General features: G+C 39.0%; 1 protein-coding gene across 4 annotated transcripts in view; it reads right to left on the bottom strand.

Moving 5' to 3' along the window:
• LOC106074576 (one cut domain family member 2-like) overlaps positions 1 to 17,475 on the bottom strand; it is a 46,467-nt gene that overhangs the window by 9,409 nt on the left and 19,583 nt on the right. For 3 of the 4 annotated variants that reach the window (XM_013235368.2, XM_056043306.1, XM_056043308.1), the window contains one exon: positions 145 to 216. The exons of the other annotated variant lie outside the window; for it this stretch is intronic. In XM_013235368.2, coding sequence (XP_013090822.2) covers positions 145 to 216 — 72 coding nt within the window. The remainder of the gene's footprint in view (positions 1 to 144; positions 217 to 17,475) is intronic. 4 annotated transcript variants of the gene reach the window in all.

Raw genomic sequence — 17,475 nt, 5'->3', positions numbered from 1 at the left:
AAAAAAAAAATGCTAATGAATTATTCAATGATGATATTTTACACATTGACAATCATCTAGAATGGAGACAAAGGAATCATCTCTGCTTTAAAGTTTAATATGAACAGACGCTTGTTGTGTTTGTACGGCCAACATGGAACTCACCTTCTGGTATATAGCTCTGCTGGCCAACAAATCCGGGTTTTGTAGGTGACTGGGAGGGTTTGAAAGCCGAACCTGTTTGGGTGAAAAGAACCAAGCCTTAGACCACACAAAATAAAAAGCTAATAATATAGAAAAATAGAAAAAAAAAAGATAGGGGGTAGGATAAAAAAATGACATTTACAAAATCTAGAGAAATTCTGGACAATTTGAATAAAGTGCTGAATTGGGAGTTAAGTTCGAATTTTATTTTAAAATCTTAAAAAAAAAAACCTACTTTTTTAAAGTTTGTATTAGCTATTAATATATTTACATTAATTTTTTGAAAACTTTGAGTAATTCAGTAGCTATATCACAGAAAAAAGAACAGAATAATTATCAAAGAAAATATTTTTTTTAATATATGAGAAAAAAACGAAGTCTTTCAAAGGGAAAAAAAAGGAGGGAAGGGGGGCAAACTAAAAAAAAAAACCCACACAAACAAAACAAAATTTTATTGAGTTTCTAAATGGGATTCAAATATGTTGTTTTTTGCTGTGTAAATATATTGGATAATAAAAAAAAATTGTATTGTGTAAAAAATTGTGAAAAGCAAAAAAAAATTCAATTATTCATATATTTAACAAATGACTGCCAGTATAACTAAGAATTTTTTTTATTTTATTTTAAGCTACAAGAGAGTTATACACTATGAGCATAAAGTGTCTATTTTTATTCAGTCTTATAGCCAATACTTTCTATGATAAATGTAACGAGTTCAAAGAAAAACAAACAAACTGTAACTTGGGTTTCATCTGAGACAGAAAAATCAAGTTAAAACTGGGTCAGCCAATCAAACGCAATGAAATTTGTGTACTTCAGAATTCACTATTTTTAGACTGAGTAAAAAAAAAAATTTGTCACATGACTGTTTCCATGGTGATCAGACATCACTTTCATACTTGATTAGTATTTACTATTGATATAGCTGGATAAAACGGGGGGGGGGGGGGGAGAGTTTGGGTTTCCAGTGAAATCAGATTAAAAACAAAACAGTTCTGATTGTTTAATTAAGTGGCTTTCTGTTCAGATTAGTTACTAAGTCACAATGCTGAGACATTAGGCTAGAAGTAAGGAAATTGTAACTCCCAGCATTAGACCAGCAGTATGTAACTATGAGCTGGAAAAATAAAAACTAAAGGTGCACTCAAACTCTATATATACTTGATTTAATATTATATGTATTAGGTTTACGAGTACTTCATTATTTTACTAAATTGTAGTTCAATGATTAGAGTTTAGAAACTGAAAGAATCTGAACATTTAAAGAATAATAGTAGACTTGAATAAACTGTAAGTAAGTAAAGTAACCTGGGGTAGAACATGTAAAGGTTGTCTGTGTCCATAGCCAACGGTCCAAAAAGGGCCTCATATGGCCAGTACAATGACTAACTGCCATTACTTTCCCAGACTAATGTAGGGTACCCATGGGTAGGATGGCTGCCTGGTCGTGAGGTTTGCGCGCTGGACTGTCGTTCGGATTTATCGATGGTGGAGGGTTCAAATCCTGCCCGCTCCCATCCCCCGTCGTCCTGTGGGAGGTTTGGACTAGGAGGTAAACTATCTTCAACTCTGAAGGAACATCCGAAACATGTAAAACATTTTACAAACATTTTAAAGTTGGGTGGACTTGAGGATGTTTTAAACATCCAGTAATTCAAAATCAGGTTTCAAAGATGAGACCCCTCAAGCCACAGAACTTTACCACTCAGCCACCATTCCCCCACAACAAACTGTAAGACTTCCTTTATATATGAAATGGGATTTGAATAAATTTCTTATAAACATTTATAAGAACATTGAGGAGATATTAAAAACACAAAAAAACAACAGTATATTTCAAATAGTCTAAATTGTAAGGCCTTAAATTATCCTGTTGGAAGCAAGGGTTGAAGTTCATCAGTTGATAAGGGGAGGTGAAATAGTTCAATGGAATAAAAGGGTCCTTGTGAACACAGTGGGGGAAAAGACAAAAGCCAGAAAGAGAGAGACACACAAAAAATCAATAACTGATTTCATGAATGAACACCAAACAGGTCGGAAATAGGAAGAGGAACAACTCGGCAGCGCATTGCATTTAGGGGGGGGGGGGGGTGCGAAAATGGATTGGCGATGGGGGCTGAGAGTATTAGAACAAGTTTGGAAGGGGGGGGGGTGGATGATTTTGATAGCCCCACAGCATGCGAGTCGAGAAAGGTTAGTTTTATCGATGAGCGTCTGTAGTGGATTTTGTTTTCAAAAGAGGGGGGGGGGGGAGATACAAGCACAATAGAAACGTGGTGATGCAATAGCGCTACTAGATGATTGTAAACAACTTTAGGACGCTGCAAAAAGCCCTAGTTTTTTTTTTTTTTTTCGTTTTGTCTTCTGCGTCGCGGAGTACTAAATGTAATTTAGATTTTTTTCCCCTATGATTTAAAAAACCAAGGTTATTATATGAGCCAAAAATAAATATGAGAACTGATGGTAAATACAAAAACTAAGATCTAGTATCTGCATGTCAGGAGGAGGCAGTGTTCTCCAGGCAGTGTGTTGTGTGCATGTGTGTGGTGTGAAGGACTGGGTGCGCACAGAAACAACACTCACCCAGTCCACGATCTCGTCATACGTACTAATACTAGCGCTCGGCGGTTGGCTCGACGTTTGAGTGGAGGCTGCTGGACAACTCATGGTGGACCCATGGCACACTTTGGTGGTAGCTTGAAGAGAAGGAGAGAAAGAATGAGGGGGGAGGCCACAGACAGAGGAAGGGAGGGAGTGTGAGGAGGAGGCTACTAATACGACAGCGAAGGATGAATTGGTGAACTATGGGTGGAAGCTACAGCACACGGGATTTCAGCTTTACCTTGAACAACAAATGGCGCAAAGAAAAACAAAATAAACTACTAAATACAAAAATGTTTAAAAACTCAGAATTCTACTTGGAACAAAATCAAACAAAATGTAACGCACTCGTTATTCAACGCAAATACCTAGAACTATATACACCGAGCCCAAGAGCGAGGGCGCCGTGATCTCGGTTATTTAGACTTTCCGAAAATCTGACTCGCGTATTAATCGGTTAACATCAATTTCTTTGAATGAGATATATTCAGACATTAAGGGAATTTGATCCAAAGCATCAAAATGACTAATTGATCACATTGTCACAGAAGGCTTAGGGAAAAGAATCCAACAGGCGTTGAGAAAATAAGCAACGGGCCATTGTGAGAAATGTGTCTGTGTACTTTCTAGAAATTTCTGAAGAGCAACCTCTTTTATACAGCCATTTTCCAGTAGTTTCAACAGTGTACTACTTGTTCTAGAGAATGCATACTCTAGAAAAATCCACGCGATTGTAACGAACACACACACACAAAGCCCAGGACCATATGGTCGCGTGGCGGCCTTGTGGTCAGCCAGTATAAACTGCTAAACCGACTTCAAAAGATGTCATTCAGCCCACATAGAACAACGATGCTTACCACCAACGCCCCCTTCCTTTCAGCCGTCCCGAACCGCCTCCTCTCCCCTCCGCTTCATTGCTTGACAATCTGCCCAGGTGGAAAAAAAAAGGTATTGGGGGGGGGGGGGAGAACACTGCGCACAGCAGCCTATGACGCCATACCTTTTGTCGCTGGGACCCATCTGTCATCAAGAAACGGAGGTGAACAGGGGCACACTGGACTAAAAAAAAAATATGCGGGGGAGGGGGGCGCTTTTAAAGTACCGCGCTACGCCCTGGGTCGGCAGCGTCTATAATAAGCGCGGCAGATTGCTAAAGAAGTGTGTCCGTGAGCGTTCTGGCAACACAACACGAGGACTGGGCGAGTACTGGTACTCCCCAGGGGGCACAATACTAAATCTACCTACAACATAGTCGCCAAAAGTATTAAACAGTCATGTTCCGCCTTCCTTCCCCCTCCCCTATGTTTCATACTTAACAAGAACAAACGTGCAAGTCTGAGTACTCAAGCCCAGCCCCTTCCCCCCTTTTTATTGACACAGTTGTAAATGTGTCAGCAAGAGCGGTAAGCTAGAGGGCTTTAACTCCATACTGTTTAGATAAAGGAGACAGAATTGTTACTCCAGTATGGAGTAAAATGACAACCACGCGTGTGCTAATGAGGTCGTATTGTAATCGCTTAGGTCAATCGCTTTTCCGGTTAAATTCTCTTATTTCCAAACTACGACAACGAGTTTGATACAACGGACACAAAGCTCAAGAAACGTGTTTTATAGAATATCACACGATTTTTTTTTCACAGCCGCACAAAAAAGTAATGTATGTATATATATATATAATTGGACCCATACACATATATAACGTTTAAATAAGAACTTTGGCTGTAATTATTATTATTTTATTAACTTTTATTATTAGGCGACGCTCACGATATGTGGGGGTCTAATGTGAACCTACGTACTAGAAAGTATCAAGGTACTATTAGTCTATTTCAAAAGAGTCGCAATTCGTATTTATTCGATCTGCTCAAAACAATTCTAGCGTAGACATTTTAAAACAAAATCATAGGGCAATGAACAAAGAGAGGCTACAAATGACAGCGCATTACAGAGCTAGTGAATTTTTGCTGTAAACATCTTCCGATACCAAACCGAACCGAGTGCAGTGTTTATCAGAGATCTCCATTAAACACGTGTTATTGGAGAGGACACCAGTTATCGTGTTCAACGCGAAACACTCGCATGAAGGTCTGGAAGCGAGCAGGGGACGAGGCGCTGTCGATGTGTATAATTTGCTCACAGATATCGCGAGTATAATTGGTTTTCAATGACACACGAGAGCAGCTATCTTACCATTTTCTCCCAGCCCTAATCTCAACAGAATTAAACACAAAGTATTTCACAAAATTCAATAATCCATACTACTGCTCCCCCAACCGCCCCCCCCTCCTTTTCATAATTCCCACCTTTAGTTTCACCAAATGCAAGCAACACAATCCCTGTACATGATGTCAATACTTTAAAATGCTGAGCAGACATTCTTTCCAAAAAAGATAATAAGTGGATAATATATATACATGTACAAAAAACACCGAAAAAAAGTAAAGGGGAAAAAAAAGAAGTCAAGGACACCCGTTAATATGCGTGCACTTTATAATAAAAAAAAATGTGGCCCATATATTTAAAGCTCCACCGCACGAGCTGAAGGTCGAATCAATATATCAAACGGAGGGAATGTTCGAATCAAAATTCCACACAATTTTCATGAATGAGCCAAGAAAAAAGATATCGACTTTACAGCAAATTGATTAACTTAATTATAGATTTTCGTTTTGTATCTGTGTGGGGCTGAAGTCATTGTGCGCTGTCAACAATGTGGGGGCGGGAGTGGGTTCAGAGAGGGTGCATTCTTAAATCGACACTTTAACGATCAAACGGCCTGCCGCTGTATACACACAAATAATTGATTTAAAAGTTAAATGGGACACACACCTTCAATTGAAATGGGAAAAAAAACAACAATGTTGATGTTTCCTATGTTTGGGGAATTACCGATGCCTTTCCGGGAACTTCCGTAAACACATGACAATATATAGAACATTACAGCCTCTACAAAGTGACATTATAAAATAGTTTATTTGCTAAAACTTATTCCAATGCACGAAACAGATAGACTCAAATGACAGAAATATAATGATCTTTGAACATCTGCAAAAGGAAGAGCCTTTCAGAAGACATTTTAAGTGAATCGTTTTCGTCATCGGCGTTCTCATTTATCTATCTAGCTATGACGCAATCCGGATTTGGACCCAATAATTACACGAAACAAAATAAAATAGTACTTACAAGACAACATGGCCTAATGGTATAGGTTTGAATCCCTATAAAGACTGGAATTATAAACTTCGTAATTATTTTTCTTATGATTCTATATCACAAGGTCCCCGGGCTCGACAAGACCTTCCTTCAGGGAAAAGTACCAGGAAAAAAAAAAGACAAAGAAAGCGATGGCCCCATGGGAAGACATCAAAGAGTGGACAGGCCTGTCAATGGAAGAGATTCAGGCAAAAGAGACAGATATGAATGGAGGAAGACGGTCTACAGATCATGCGTGATGTCCTAAAAGACTAATGGACAGGTAAAGATGATGAGTCCGACCTGACATTATTTGGTGAAAAATGAAAAGGGAAGTTGACCGTTGTCCTGGCCACACAATCCAACCGTAGGCGAGATGATCTTACTCCTGGACCACAAGTTCTGAGGGGGAAAGTTACTTTTACGATAGCAAAACAAAACAGAAGGCTAGAAATCATTAAGCAAACCAACTGCGGTGTGTGAGATGTGCAAGTACTGTGTGTGAGATGTGCAAGTACTGTGTCATATGTTTCTTTGACCAACGGTTTACGAGCAGGGTGTCACGTGGCCAGCACAACGAACAACTCCTTTACTTTCCCCCACTAAAGTCAGGAACTCATTAGAATGGACTCAGGGGCGCCCTAAAATCCCGAAATTCAGATTCGAACCCAGGATCTCGGGTTCGGAAGCAAACGCCATCGAGTTTATATAAGCTTTGTAAAAAAAAAAACAAAAAAAAACAACATAAGATTATTGGGTTGTTTTTCTTTGGGTCATGATGTCTACCTCAAATCTAGTACTAATATAAAAGTCAGCGGATTCGCATTACCATAAACAGCAGGGTGCGGCAAAAAAGACAAACCACAATTTTATGTCAGCACACGTGACCACATTCAAACAGACTTTCGACCATGTGGTCATACAGCTCTACTGATCTGAAGTAATATTCTACATACCAGTCTATGACATCACAAGCAAAAGAACCAGACAGGAAATTTGAGACCTAGAAGTTGTTAGAAGGCGCTTGGGTCGACGGTTTGCAAGGATAAAAAAAAGCGTGTTGTAACGGTAAGATGGGAGACGCCATTAAAATACTGAGAGAACAAGAAGATCGTGCAAGTAACTCAAAGTCAAGGTAAAAGAAAATGTAAAACTGGAAGTCTGCTTAAAAAACAGGAAATGTGATATTTATCCCCCCCCCCCCCAAGTACGAAATAGCTGCATGAATGTGTGTATTTATGAGATCAAGTTATTAAAAAAATGAAAGTAGGAGCCCACCCCCCTCTCCCAAGCATTGCCTTGACAGGTATATAGAAAACAGGAGTCACAAATACAGGGCGACATAACCAGATATAGGCCTACATATAGGCAAGTGTTCAGATATTTCCTGCTTCTGAACACAAACATATAAGTATAAGACAGTTATCACATCTCTGACAATGGGAAATGCATTCTTCTAATTCAAAAAATACAAAGAACATTAGTTTATACTTAATTTTTGAAAGAAAAACAACAACTTAAGAACAAGCCTAGTGATTTATAAATATCTTGAGTTCTATGTTAAGGCTCTACACTTGACAACAAATGTAGTAGATCCTAGATATCGAATATATGTAGCTGAAGAAACTGCTCTTCCATTGTGTGTGTGTGTGTGCGCGCGCGTGTGTAAGAGTGTGTATACACAAGTACACCGAAATGACCTACCCCGACAAGTCAGGTGTCATGATGTAAATAGTTCAATAACAATAGGAAATCAAATAAAGACCCTCTAGCATAGGCACGCGGAAGGATAGATATGGCCTTGCGAGTGATAGATGTATGTGGTTTAAGTGGGGAAAAGGGTTGTGGAGTCTAGTCTAAACACGCTCAGAAATCTAACGCCCCCCCCCCATTACCTTCCACTCGACTCCACTAGTTCTCTCTCGTCCAGATTGTCTACTTGGAATCTTGGTCTACGCAGGCACCGAGGCCTTATCGATCGACAAAAGGAACAAAATAAACACGAGAAATTTATGTGCGTACGTCTGTTTGTCTATACAAAACGTATTTTATATCTATCTAAAGGCCCACATGTGGTTCATATAATATGTGTGTGGAGTCAGATATGGCAGAATTATGCGCGTTAATCAGGTGTAAAATATCCCATTCCTGTGAGTGCATGTCTCGACGTGTGATTGTTAGTCTCTCAAAGCCCCACCCCACCCCACACAAACAGACACACACGTGACACATTAAGAGAAATGTTAGAGAAAAGAAATACACACCTAATGTATGCCCTGGTTTCTATAGAGAGGTGGGAAGACTAACGGAAGGGGGGGGGGGTTAAAACATGGAGGAGACCAGGACAGGTCAAACAGCGTTGTTATTATTAAGATTTCAAGAACAGCAAATCTAGCATATGGTCGATAACGAGCTAGATTCTACAATGACAAGATACTCTGAACTATTTTACTTGCTAGATTCTACAATGACAAGATACTCTGAACTATTTTACTTGCTAGATTCTACAATGACAAGATACTTTGAACTATTTTACTTGCTAGATTCTACAATGACAAGATACTCTGAACTATTTTACTTGCTAGATTCTACAATGACAAGATACTTTGAACTATTTTACTTGCTAGATTCTACAATGACAAGATACTCTGAACTATTTTACCTGCTAGATTCTACAATGACAAGATACTTTGAACTATTTTACTTGCTAGATTCTACAATGACAAGATACTCTGAACTATTTTACCTGCTAGATTCTACAATGACAAGATACTCTGAACTATTTTACCTGCTAGATTCTACAATAACAAGATACTTTGAACTATTTTACTTGCTAGATTCTACAATGACAAGATACTCTGAACTATTTTACCTGCTAGATTCTACAATGACAAGATACTTTGAACTATTTTACTTGCTAGATTCTACAATGACAAGATACTCTGAACTATTTTACCTGCTAGATTCTACAATGACAAGATACTTTGAACTATTTTACTTGCTAGATTCTACAATGACAAGATACTCTGAACTATTTTACCTGCTAGATTCTACAATGACAAGATACTTTGAACTATTTTACTTGCTAGATTCTACAATGACAAGATACTTTGAACTATTTTACCTGCTAGATTCTACAATGACAAGATACTTTGAACTATTTTACTTGCTAGATTCTACAATGACAAGATACTTTGAACTATTTTACCTGCTAGATTCTACATTGACAAGATACTTTGAACTATTTTACCTGCTAGATTCTACAATGACAAGATACTTTGAACTATTTTACCTGCTAGATTCTACAATGACAAGATACTTTGAACTATTTTACCTGCTAGATTCTACAATGACAAGATACTTTGAACTATTTTACCTGCTAGATTCTACAATGACAAGATACTTTGAACTATTTTACCTGCTAGATTCTACAATGACAAGATACTTTGAAATATTTTACCTGCTAGTTTCTACAATGACAATATACTTGAACTATTTTACCCAAGTATTTATTTTTAAATGTGAGGGGAAGTAAGAAAGGAAATGCTTAAAGTAAATGCCACGATTTATTTATAAGTATGGACAGACAGGCCAGGAGTTATCTTTCTGCAAAACCATCAAAGTCTCTTTGCTACTAACCAGGGGCCTGCCGAAGCATTCGCGGTTACAAGTACTGAATGGAGAGATACAATCGATAACACAGTGGCGCTACTAACTAACACATTTCAACAGATTGGAACAGATTTATACTATACAAATCGTTTTAAAGAAACCTACAACTGTTTTACTAGCATGTTTTAAAACCTAATGTTTCGTTAAACGACGTGTAGGGGTGTTCAAGCTCTCTGATAAACGACGGGACTTTGATCTCCTAGCAAAAAAAAAAAAATGAATCGAAATGTCATTAACACTTATGAAAGAGAAAGTTATAACGGACTTCTTGACCACGGGTCAGCTGTTTACTTCACACCTGGTCAAAAACACTCCAGGGTCGTCAAGCTGGACCATGGCTAGTACAAAGACGCTAAACTAGGACCCACCCACCAATCCCCGTCGCCAGAGGACACAAGTGTGTTAATGTATCCAACTATTTATACAACACGTGAGCCATAACGGTGTTACTTTTAGTCTACTGTTGTTTTGTTTTGGTATTTAGCTACACGTTAAATCCTCAATAAATGTGTGTCCAAATATGAAATGTACGGGGAATGAAAATGTTTCGAATGGATGTACACAAAGCCCTAGCGAACAATCTTTCAATCGATATAGAATATTCTATTCTCTTATTTTTTTTATTTTTTTTTACAGCTGAGATATGGCCCAATAAATTACTTCGATTTGAAAAAGGAAAATAAAATGCATGGAGTATGTTTATGACAATGACTATTGGATTTCGTTATTGCAATAAATAGACTCCGCCGCTATTGGACACTTTTGATGTGGCAATATACTTTTCGTACAATTATTGGCCATCGTGCACGTCTCGTTTAGGATACTAGCACCAAGACTGAAAAACATACACTCCGAGTCACGGACAAAGAGACGTCGCACTGGGTTGACAGACTTGTGAGGCTGACTGCAGCAACGAGGCCTCGGCGAGGCTATTATGACCGTGTTCCACGTGAGCGCTTCGGTGCTCGTGACGGCGACACACACACACATACGCTCTAAATAATGAACTAGCTAAGACAGTTGGTTACTGGCGATCGAAAGACGAATACTTGTCAAACAGTCTAGTTAACTGTATGGTCAGACTGGGTCTCGCTTCCACAGCTACCAGGACTCTCAAATCACTGCCAACAACAACAAAAAATGACCACCCTAGCTTAGAGTAAACACAAAATGCGAAACCGCACTAATGGTCTTAACTAATACAACTGTAAAAATATTTTGTGAAGACTCCACTTTTTATCCCCCCCCCCCCGAACCTCTACCAAAAAAAAATATTTCCAGAGGTGGCTTTGTAGTAGACAGTCCGTCTTATCTAAATGACATCAAATGCGCTTTCTCAAATATTAAGTTGAAGGCATGGAAGACAATGTAACAGGAAGTGACGTGCACTATGTGACATCTGTGCTTTTTTTTTCATGCCATCATTTTAATACTCTGTAATTTAATTAGTAAATTCTCTTGTAATAATAAAGTTTGGAAAACGACGTTAATGCATTTTTTTTTAAATTCTCAACAAGAACGAATAACTCAATTTTTTTTTTCCATTTTCAGTATCACATGATTAAAACAAGAGCAGAAATATGTAGATATCAAGCCATTCCCAAATCAAAACAAATACATTAATCTAAATGGCGGTAAATTAAACGTCTCTCTTCACTTTCAAACCACATCAGACGAGCGGAAGCTGGAGGGGTAGAAATATTACAAGACATTAAAACATCACAACAAAACCTTCATTTTCGTTCAACCATTTCTGAGACAATTCATAACAAAAAATGGAGAGATAAAAAAAAAGTATGAATAATTTCCTCCTGTCGCCATGGCAATACGTGCTGTGAGAGCGACTCAAACCTTTCTCTCGGAGACCCATCCGGAGCTGCTGGCGATACGCTCGGAAGCAGACATTAAAAAAAAAATAATTCAACTGAACAGTGTCGAGATGATGAACGGAGGACCTCGTGCGAAATCGGAATGTGTCGTCAAGCTCCGACAGAGCCTCGATGCCTCTCTCTGGCACGCAGTGGTGACAACCTACCAGGTCATAACAATCTGCTTAGCATGGCCTGGGCGCAAGGTGAGCGGAGTGTTTGAGTGTGTGTGCGTGTGTGAGTGTGCTCACGTGGCACGTGCCGGGGTAGGTAGTGCCTGGCTCGACTCGAACAGTCGCTTGGAGTGGCGGCTGCTTTAAATGACGCGAACCGTGCGGTCCTTGGCCAAACAGAATGGAACGAGGATTTATTTATTCATGAAAACTATGACTTTTGTAAGCGAAGATCTCAAGCTTCAGAAATGGTTTGACCTTTTAAGTAGACCTCTAGTCTTAAGGCTTGAATGAATGTGTAAACCTCAAATTCTTAAGGTTTGACTTGATGTGTAGACTTCTAGTCTTATGTTTTGACTGAAGTATAAACATCTATTCTATAGCGTTTGAACTTATGTGTACACCTGTAACCTCAAGGTTTGACTTTTGGGTTTAACATCATGATTTTGGGGAACGTAGTCCAGACATTGTCCCAGTTGTCCTTTAACAATCAAGTAACTAAAAAAAAAAACAATCACGAAGGCTCTCCTCACATTAAGAGATATTAAATGCAATGATTATAACACGTATAACTTGTTTGCAATAAGGAAATGACAGGAGCCATTGGCCCAGTTACAAAGCTACTAGACATTGCACCAGCGGCTCTTAATGTCTTCGCTAATTGCTAAAATAACTTTCCGTCAAATTAGTAAAGCAAATAATATGTACCATAAACAAAAGGCGTTCGCTAGTTTCCACTATCCAGCAACAAAAAGAATCGTTTGAACCACTAAAGTATCATAGCAAAATGGAGTAGAGAAAGATATCAAGAGAAGAGAGAGAGAGAAGAAGAAGAGAAAAAAAAAGCTCCCCAGAGGAGCAATAATAACCAGAAAACTGTCTTGATACTTAACAGCAATTAAACAATTTACGAGAATAAGCGAGGGCTTAAAGTGTTCGTGGGGTGGGGGTGGAGAAGAACACAAAAACGAAATAATAATAAAAGAGCTCTAACAAGAAGAGACACTGCAGTGTAGGAGATAAGAGAAACAGACGACATACAAAGAGAAAGATGAAACCGGAAGACAAGCGCCGCAATAACGTTAACAACGGCTCGTAATTGGACGAAAGATTTGTGTTTTATCTTCCATCTCTATGTGCGTAAGCGTTCGCATGTGGGCATTGTGCGTCCCCAAGCGTCCTTTGTATTTTTACAGCGAGCTCAAACTGAATGGCTTACTTCTTGGCTTACACAGACTCGGTGCGGATGACCATGTAGACAACAGCACAATCCATAGAGTCTCAAGCCATCGACTATTGGATATTAACTTTGCTAGGTAGCCAGAGACAACTATGGAGATCACAGGCAGCGTAAATGCAACACAAATTCATTGTATTTAACACATGTCTTCCCTGAAATAGTATGAAAACCTAAAGTATGCAGTTTTAACGTTTAGAGTACGGTTTTAATCAAGATTTTATAAAAGTTAAAAAAAAAAAAGCCTGCCTATATAAGAGGATGTATTAGGAGAAAATTATTGTATTGTCCTAGGTTTTAGAAACTTTAGGCTGACTGCTTTAGGTTTTATGGAGCCCACATTTGAGAACACCTGGAGACACACGCATACGACTTCTCTCACACGGGTTGGGAAGATGAAACTCGAGACTTTACATTGCTCGGATTTTCCTCGTCTGCGATTTAAGGTCAATGGAGGAAATAATGCCATGCCTGACATCATTTGGCATTCGCTCGTTTAAGGAGATCACCACGCGAGCCAGTTAGCAAGGTAGTATTTTATGAACAACTTGCAGTTACGACCCAAAAGAACACATTGATTGAGAGATGCGGGCTGTCCTGAACATTAAGGTTATGTAGTTAAGCACTAGACCTAGACTATAGGATTCATTAAAAAGACAAGTGGAACTCGATTATCTATCGCGCTTAATTAGCCGAGGATATTTTTCTTCTTGTGGTTGGGGCAAACAGTCTCGGTGACACACGAGTAGGGGCTCAAAAAACGTCGTAGATTTGAATTTATTCATATAAGTGATCATAGAATCTGCTATTTTCAAAACTATATTTAGACTTAGATGACCACGGCTTTGGTATCGGAACTTCTCTATTATTTAGGCAAGCTGTGTCATGATTTCTAAAGTTTATCAAAGTATTCTGGTGGCCCAGTTTCCTATCAAATAATAAAGTCACCAGAGACACATTAACTAACATAACCAAAGTTACGCTAAAGTTACATATTATCATAACACACACAAACACATGACAGCAGAGAGAACCATTACGCACGCATAAAACGTGGTGTGTGCGTGTGTGTACAAGAGGAAATCAAATCCGTCACATAAAGAAACAAAGACGTCAGCTCCAGGCCACGAGAGTCCAGCAAGTTCAGACACGCATTCTGACAGCTTTTTTTTTTTTTTTTAAACAGTCGAGTTATTTCCTTATAAAAAAAAAAGAGACTGAGTTCTGTAATTGTAGTTGAGGGTGGTAGGGGTATAGACTAAAGCAAGATAGACGGGTGTGATACAGTTCACAACGTTACGGAACACTGAACAATATTTTCACACCTGTTATACCCTCCCCCCTCCTTTATTTTTCAACCACAAATACTTACTTCCTTCATAGAAAAAAAAAAGGGGGGGGGGAGGGAAGGGTATACTTCAGTGTGGTCTTAAAGAGATTCCAGTAAATACGAGAAAAGGCCCAAAGTTTTCTGGCACCAATCGTAAAAGGTCCACATGAAAAGAGAACTTTCAGGTGACAAATTGGGGCAATAATACCTAGGTACAAATAGCTTTTGTTTACGGGTGGAATAGCTAAGAAGAGGGGGGGGGGCAGACTAAAATCAACTATATCAATGAAATAAAGCAGAAGACGTCGGGGTTTTTTTAAAGAAGGTCGGGAGATCGAGCTGAAAATTGTCTGGAAAATGAGCAAAACATGCTAAGAAACTCTGTCTTGAAATGACCAGAATATGCTAAGAAACTAAACTCGACAAGATAGTTAACCCTGACACATCCACGCTTCGGCAGTTTTCCCATTTTGTATATTGATACAGCGTGTACGTCACCTATCTCTGTGTGAAACGCTCCAGCATTACACACTTAAGTTAACTCCCTCGCGCACTGTCTCGGGAAGGGAGGGGGTGAAGACGAAAGAAGTCAGCTATTGAAGAATAAGTCCCATTGTACAGAACACAACACCAACACCCATTCGTGGTGACAAGGGCGATCAAAACACTTGTACAGGTTGAAAGGAACTGGTGAGTGGGGGGGGGGGAGTGCTCTCATAACGGGATTCTCATCAAATCTAAAACAATAAATAACATAAACATCTTTGCAACGCAAATGGGGTAAAAATCGCAACAACTACATCTACTTCATATTGACTCTTCCATAACCCGTGTCCATAAAGCACCGAACTTAAAATGACCGGCCGAAGGGGGAAAAAATATAGTGGGTGGGTTGGGTTGAAACGTTATCGGGAGAGGTGGCTGAATGGCGAAACCTCTAAGTCATGTCTGTGTTGGGACCAGTCGCTGGCAGCAGGTCCGGGCGTCACAATAAACGACGTCACTCGCCAAGCACACAAGTACCATCATGTCCCAGAGGTGACACGGCCAACACGCATGGAGGCACCAACACGCATGGAGGCAATCTTCGTCATTTCATTATGTGAAGGTTAGCTTTAAAACTATGTCGACGACTTACATTATTTTTCTCTTCACAATTTATTTAAACGCATTCTATAACGTCCAAATTAAGACTCAAACATAAATGAAAACAAATTAGTATTGCATATTCACTGTATATAAAAGTAGATTCTCTCCAACAAAAGCAAATCTACTAACTTACAAATCTTGAAAAACAAAAGTTGACGAGAAATAGATCAAATAAATTAAAACTGTGTGCTAACCCATTTTTTGTTTGTCTAATATATACGCATAATATATTGTCTCCATTATAACGAGTTTACAGCTTATTAGGAACTGTACAATATAAACCATTGTTGAAAGTTTCAGAGTCACTCTTCAGATCAATTCGCGAGGTTACGGGCAACCCCACATTGTAAACCGAATGTCGATATCTCTAACCCACTTTTTGACGGGCACACACGCATTAGCTAGTACGACTTAAACATTTTGGTTTAACGGTAATCGAAAATCCCAGGATGGAGTAACGCGACTCTATATGGGTTGAATCAATGGCCGGAGTTCTTAATAATGCATTTAGGCTAACCTGACCTAAATTATAGGCGCTGGCGTATAAAAAAATATATAAAAAATTGAAGGTCTGGAATTGCAAAATGATTCACGAATGAAAGGGACACACAAATGAAGTTAAAAGACACACATAGATCAATTACGTCTTTTTCAGTAGGGGCGTGAGCAATAAAGTCGAAACAAGGGCTCCCTTGGTAGTCACCCTAACCTGACAGTTGCCCATTGCGCTAAGACAAATCAGTGATGCCCAACCTAATTCGACTTGCGGGCCATTTTAATTTCCGACCCTTGTGACGCGGGCCACATAAAAAAACAAACAGGGAATAGGTACAAAAACGAAATGACATTGACTTACAACTATTTTATTAGAAACCAGTGTGGATATAGTACTTACATTAATTAATGAAATATTTGAAATTTATCCCTTTTTTTTTTTCACGCGTCGAAAAATAGGTTCCTTTTTCTACTTAAAATGTGAGCCTAATTACCGACTCATTTTCTTGTCTCTTGTTTTGGTAAATATTCCCATGGATCCTCCTATTATCCACAGGCGTAGTTTAACAATCTTTTATTCGCGGCTCAGATACTAAATGCCGCTTTAGTTGTTTTAAATAATTACCTGTTGCTGTTGTTGTTTTTTAAATAACTTGAATAACTTCTTTGTGAACGATTCTAAATAGAACTTTTATTACAACATAAACAAATCTAAGATACAATTTACTAAATGTAGTAAAGTTTATTAATAATATAAAATAGTATTCTGAATAAAATCTCACTACAAAACACGGCTTTTCACTATGGCAGAATTGAGTCGTCTGTCGTACCTGACTGCTTACGACAATGCAGCTTATCTTGCATCATTCACAACCAAACGCTGACCCCTTCCCACCGTCGCCATAGAAACACACACACACCCTCCATTAAAATTATGTTATTCTGTTCTAACTAATGCCGGAGATAAATAACAGTGTTCTGAACGATTCGTATTTGCCTTTGATACTCAGGCGTCATGGGAGTATCTTTACAAGATGTTGGAGACTCCTCTTAGTGTTGCTGAACTCCTGACTTTCAGGTTCGAATCCCGGTGTTTTGAAGTTTAAAAAAAAGGTACCACTTTCACACCTTGCACTCCATGGGGGTGGGGGAGGGCTGATGTCAATGGTTAACGAAGGTGTCCCGTGGCCAGCACAACGATCAACTGCCTTACTTTTCCAAACGTTTGTGAGGTCCCCATTAGAGTTTGGTTGGAAACAGGAACTCCAAACTCTTCACCGGGAGATCACGACCCGACACACAATTGTTTACATTTAATATCATGAACTTATGTCGCGTAGGGGTCTGAGATATACAATAGCACCAGTCTATAAAAAAAAAAAATAATCCGGGACAGGCCTGTAACATCAACCGCGTTTTTTTTAGCCTTGCCAATCAAAAGCTTCAAACTACACAAGGAATGCACCATGTTAAATAAAAAAAAGTTGACATTATATAACTGTGAAGGGGGGACAATCGGAGGAGTTAGAGGGAGGAGGAGGAGGAGGTTGTTATAGAGTTTGCGCGTGCCAA

This window comes from Biomphalaria glabrata, chromosome 10, assembly GCF_947242115.1.
Source record: "Biomphalaria glabrata chromosome 10, xgBioGlab47.1, whole genome shotgun sequence".
Taxonomy (NCBI): Eukaryota; Metazoa; Mollusca; class Gastropoda; family Planorbidae; genus Biomphalaria; species Biomphalaria glabrata.
The sequence above is the reverse complement of the archived record's forward strand: the minus strand, read 5'-3'. Positions and strand labels throughout refer to the sequence as shown.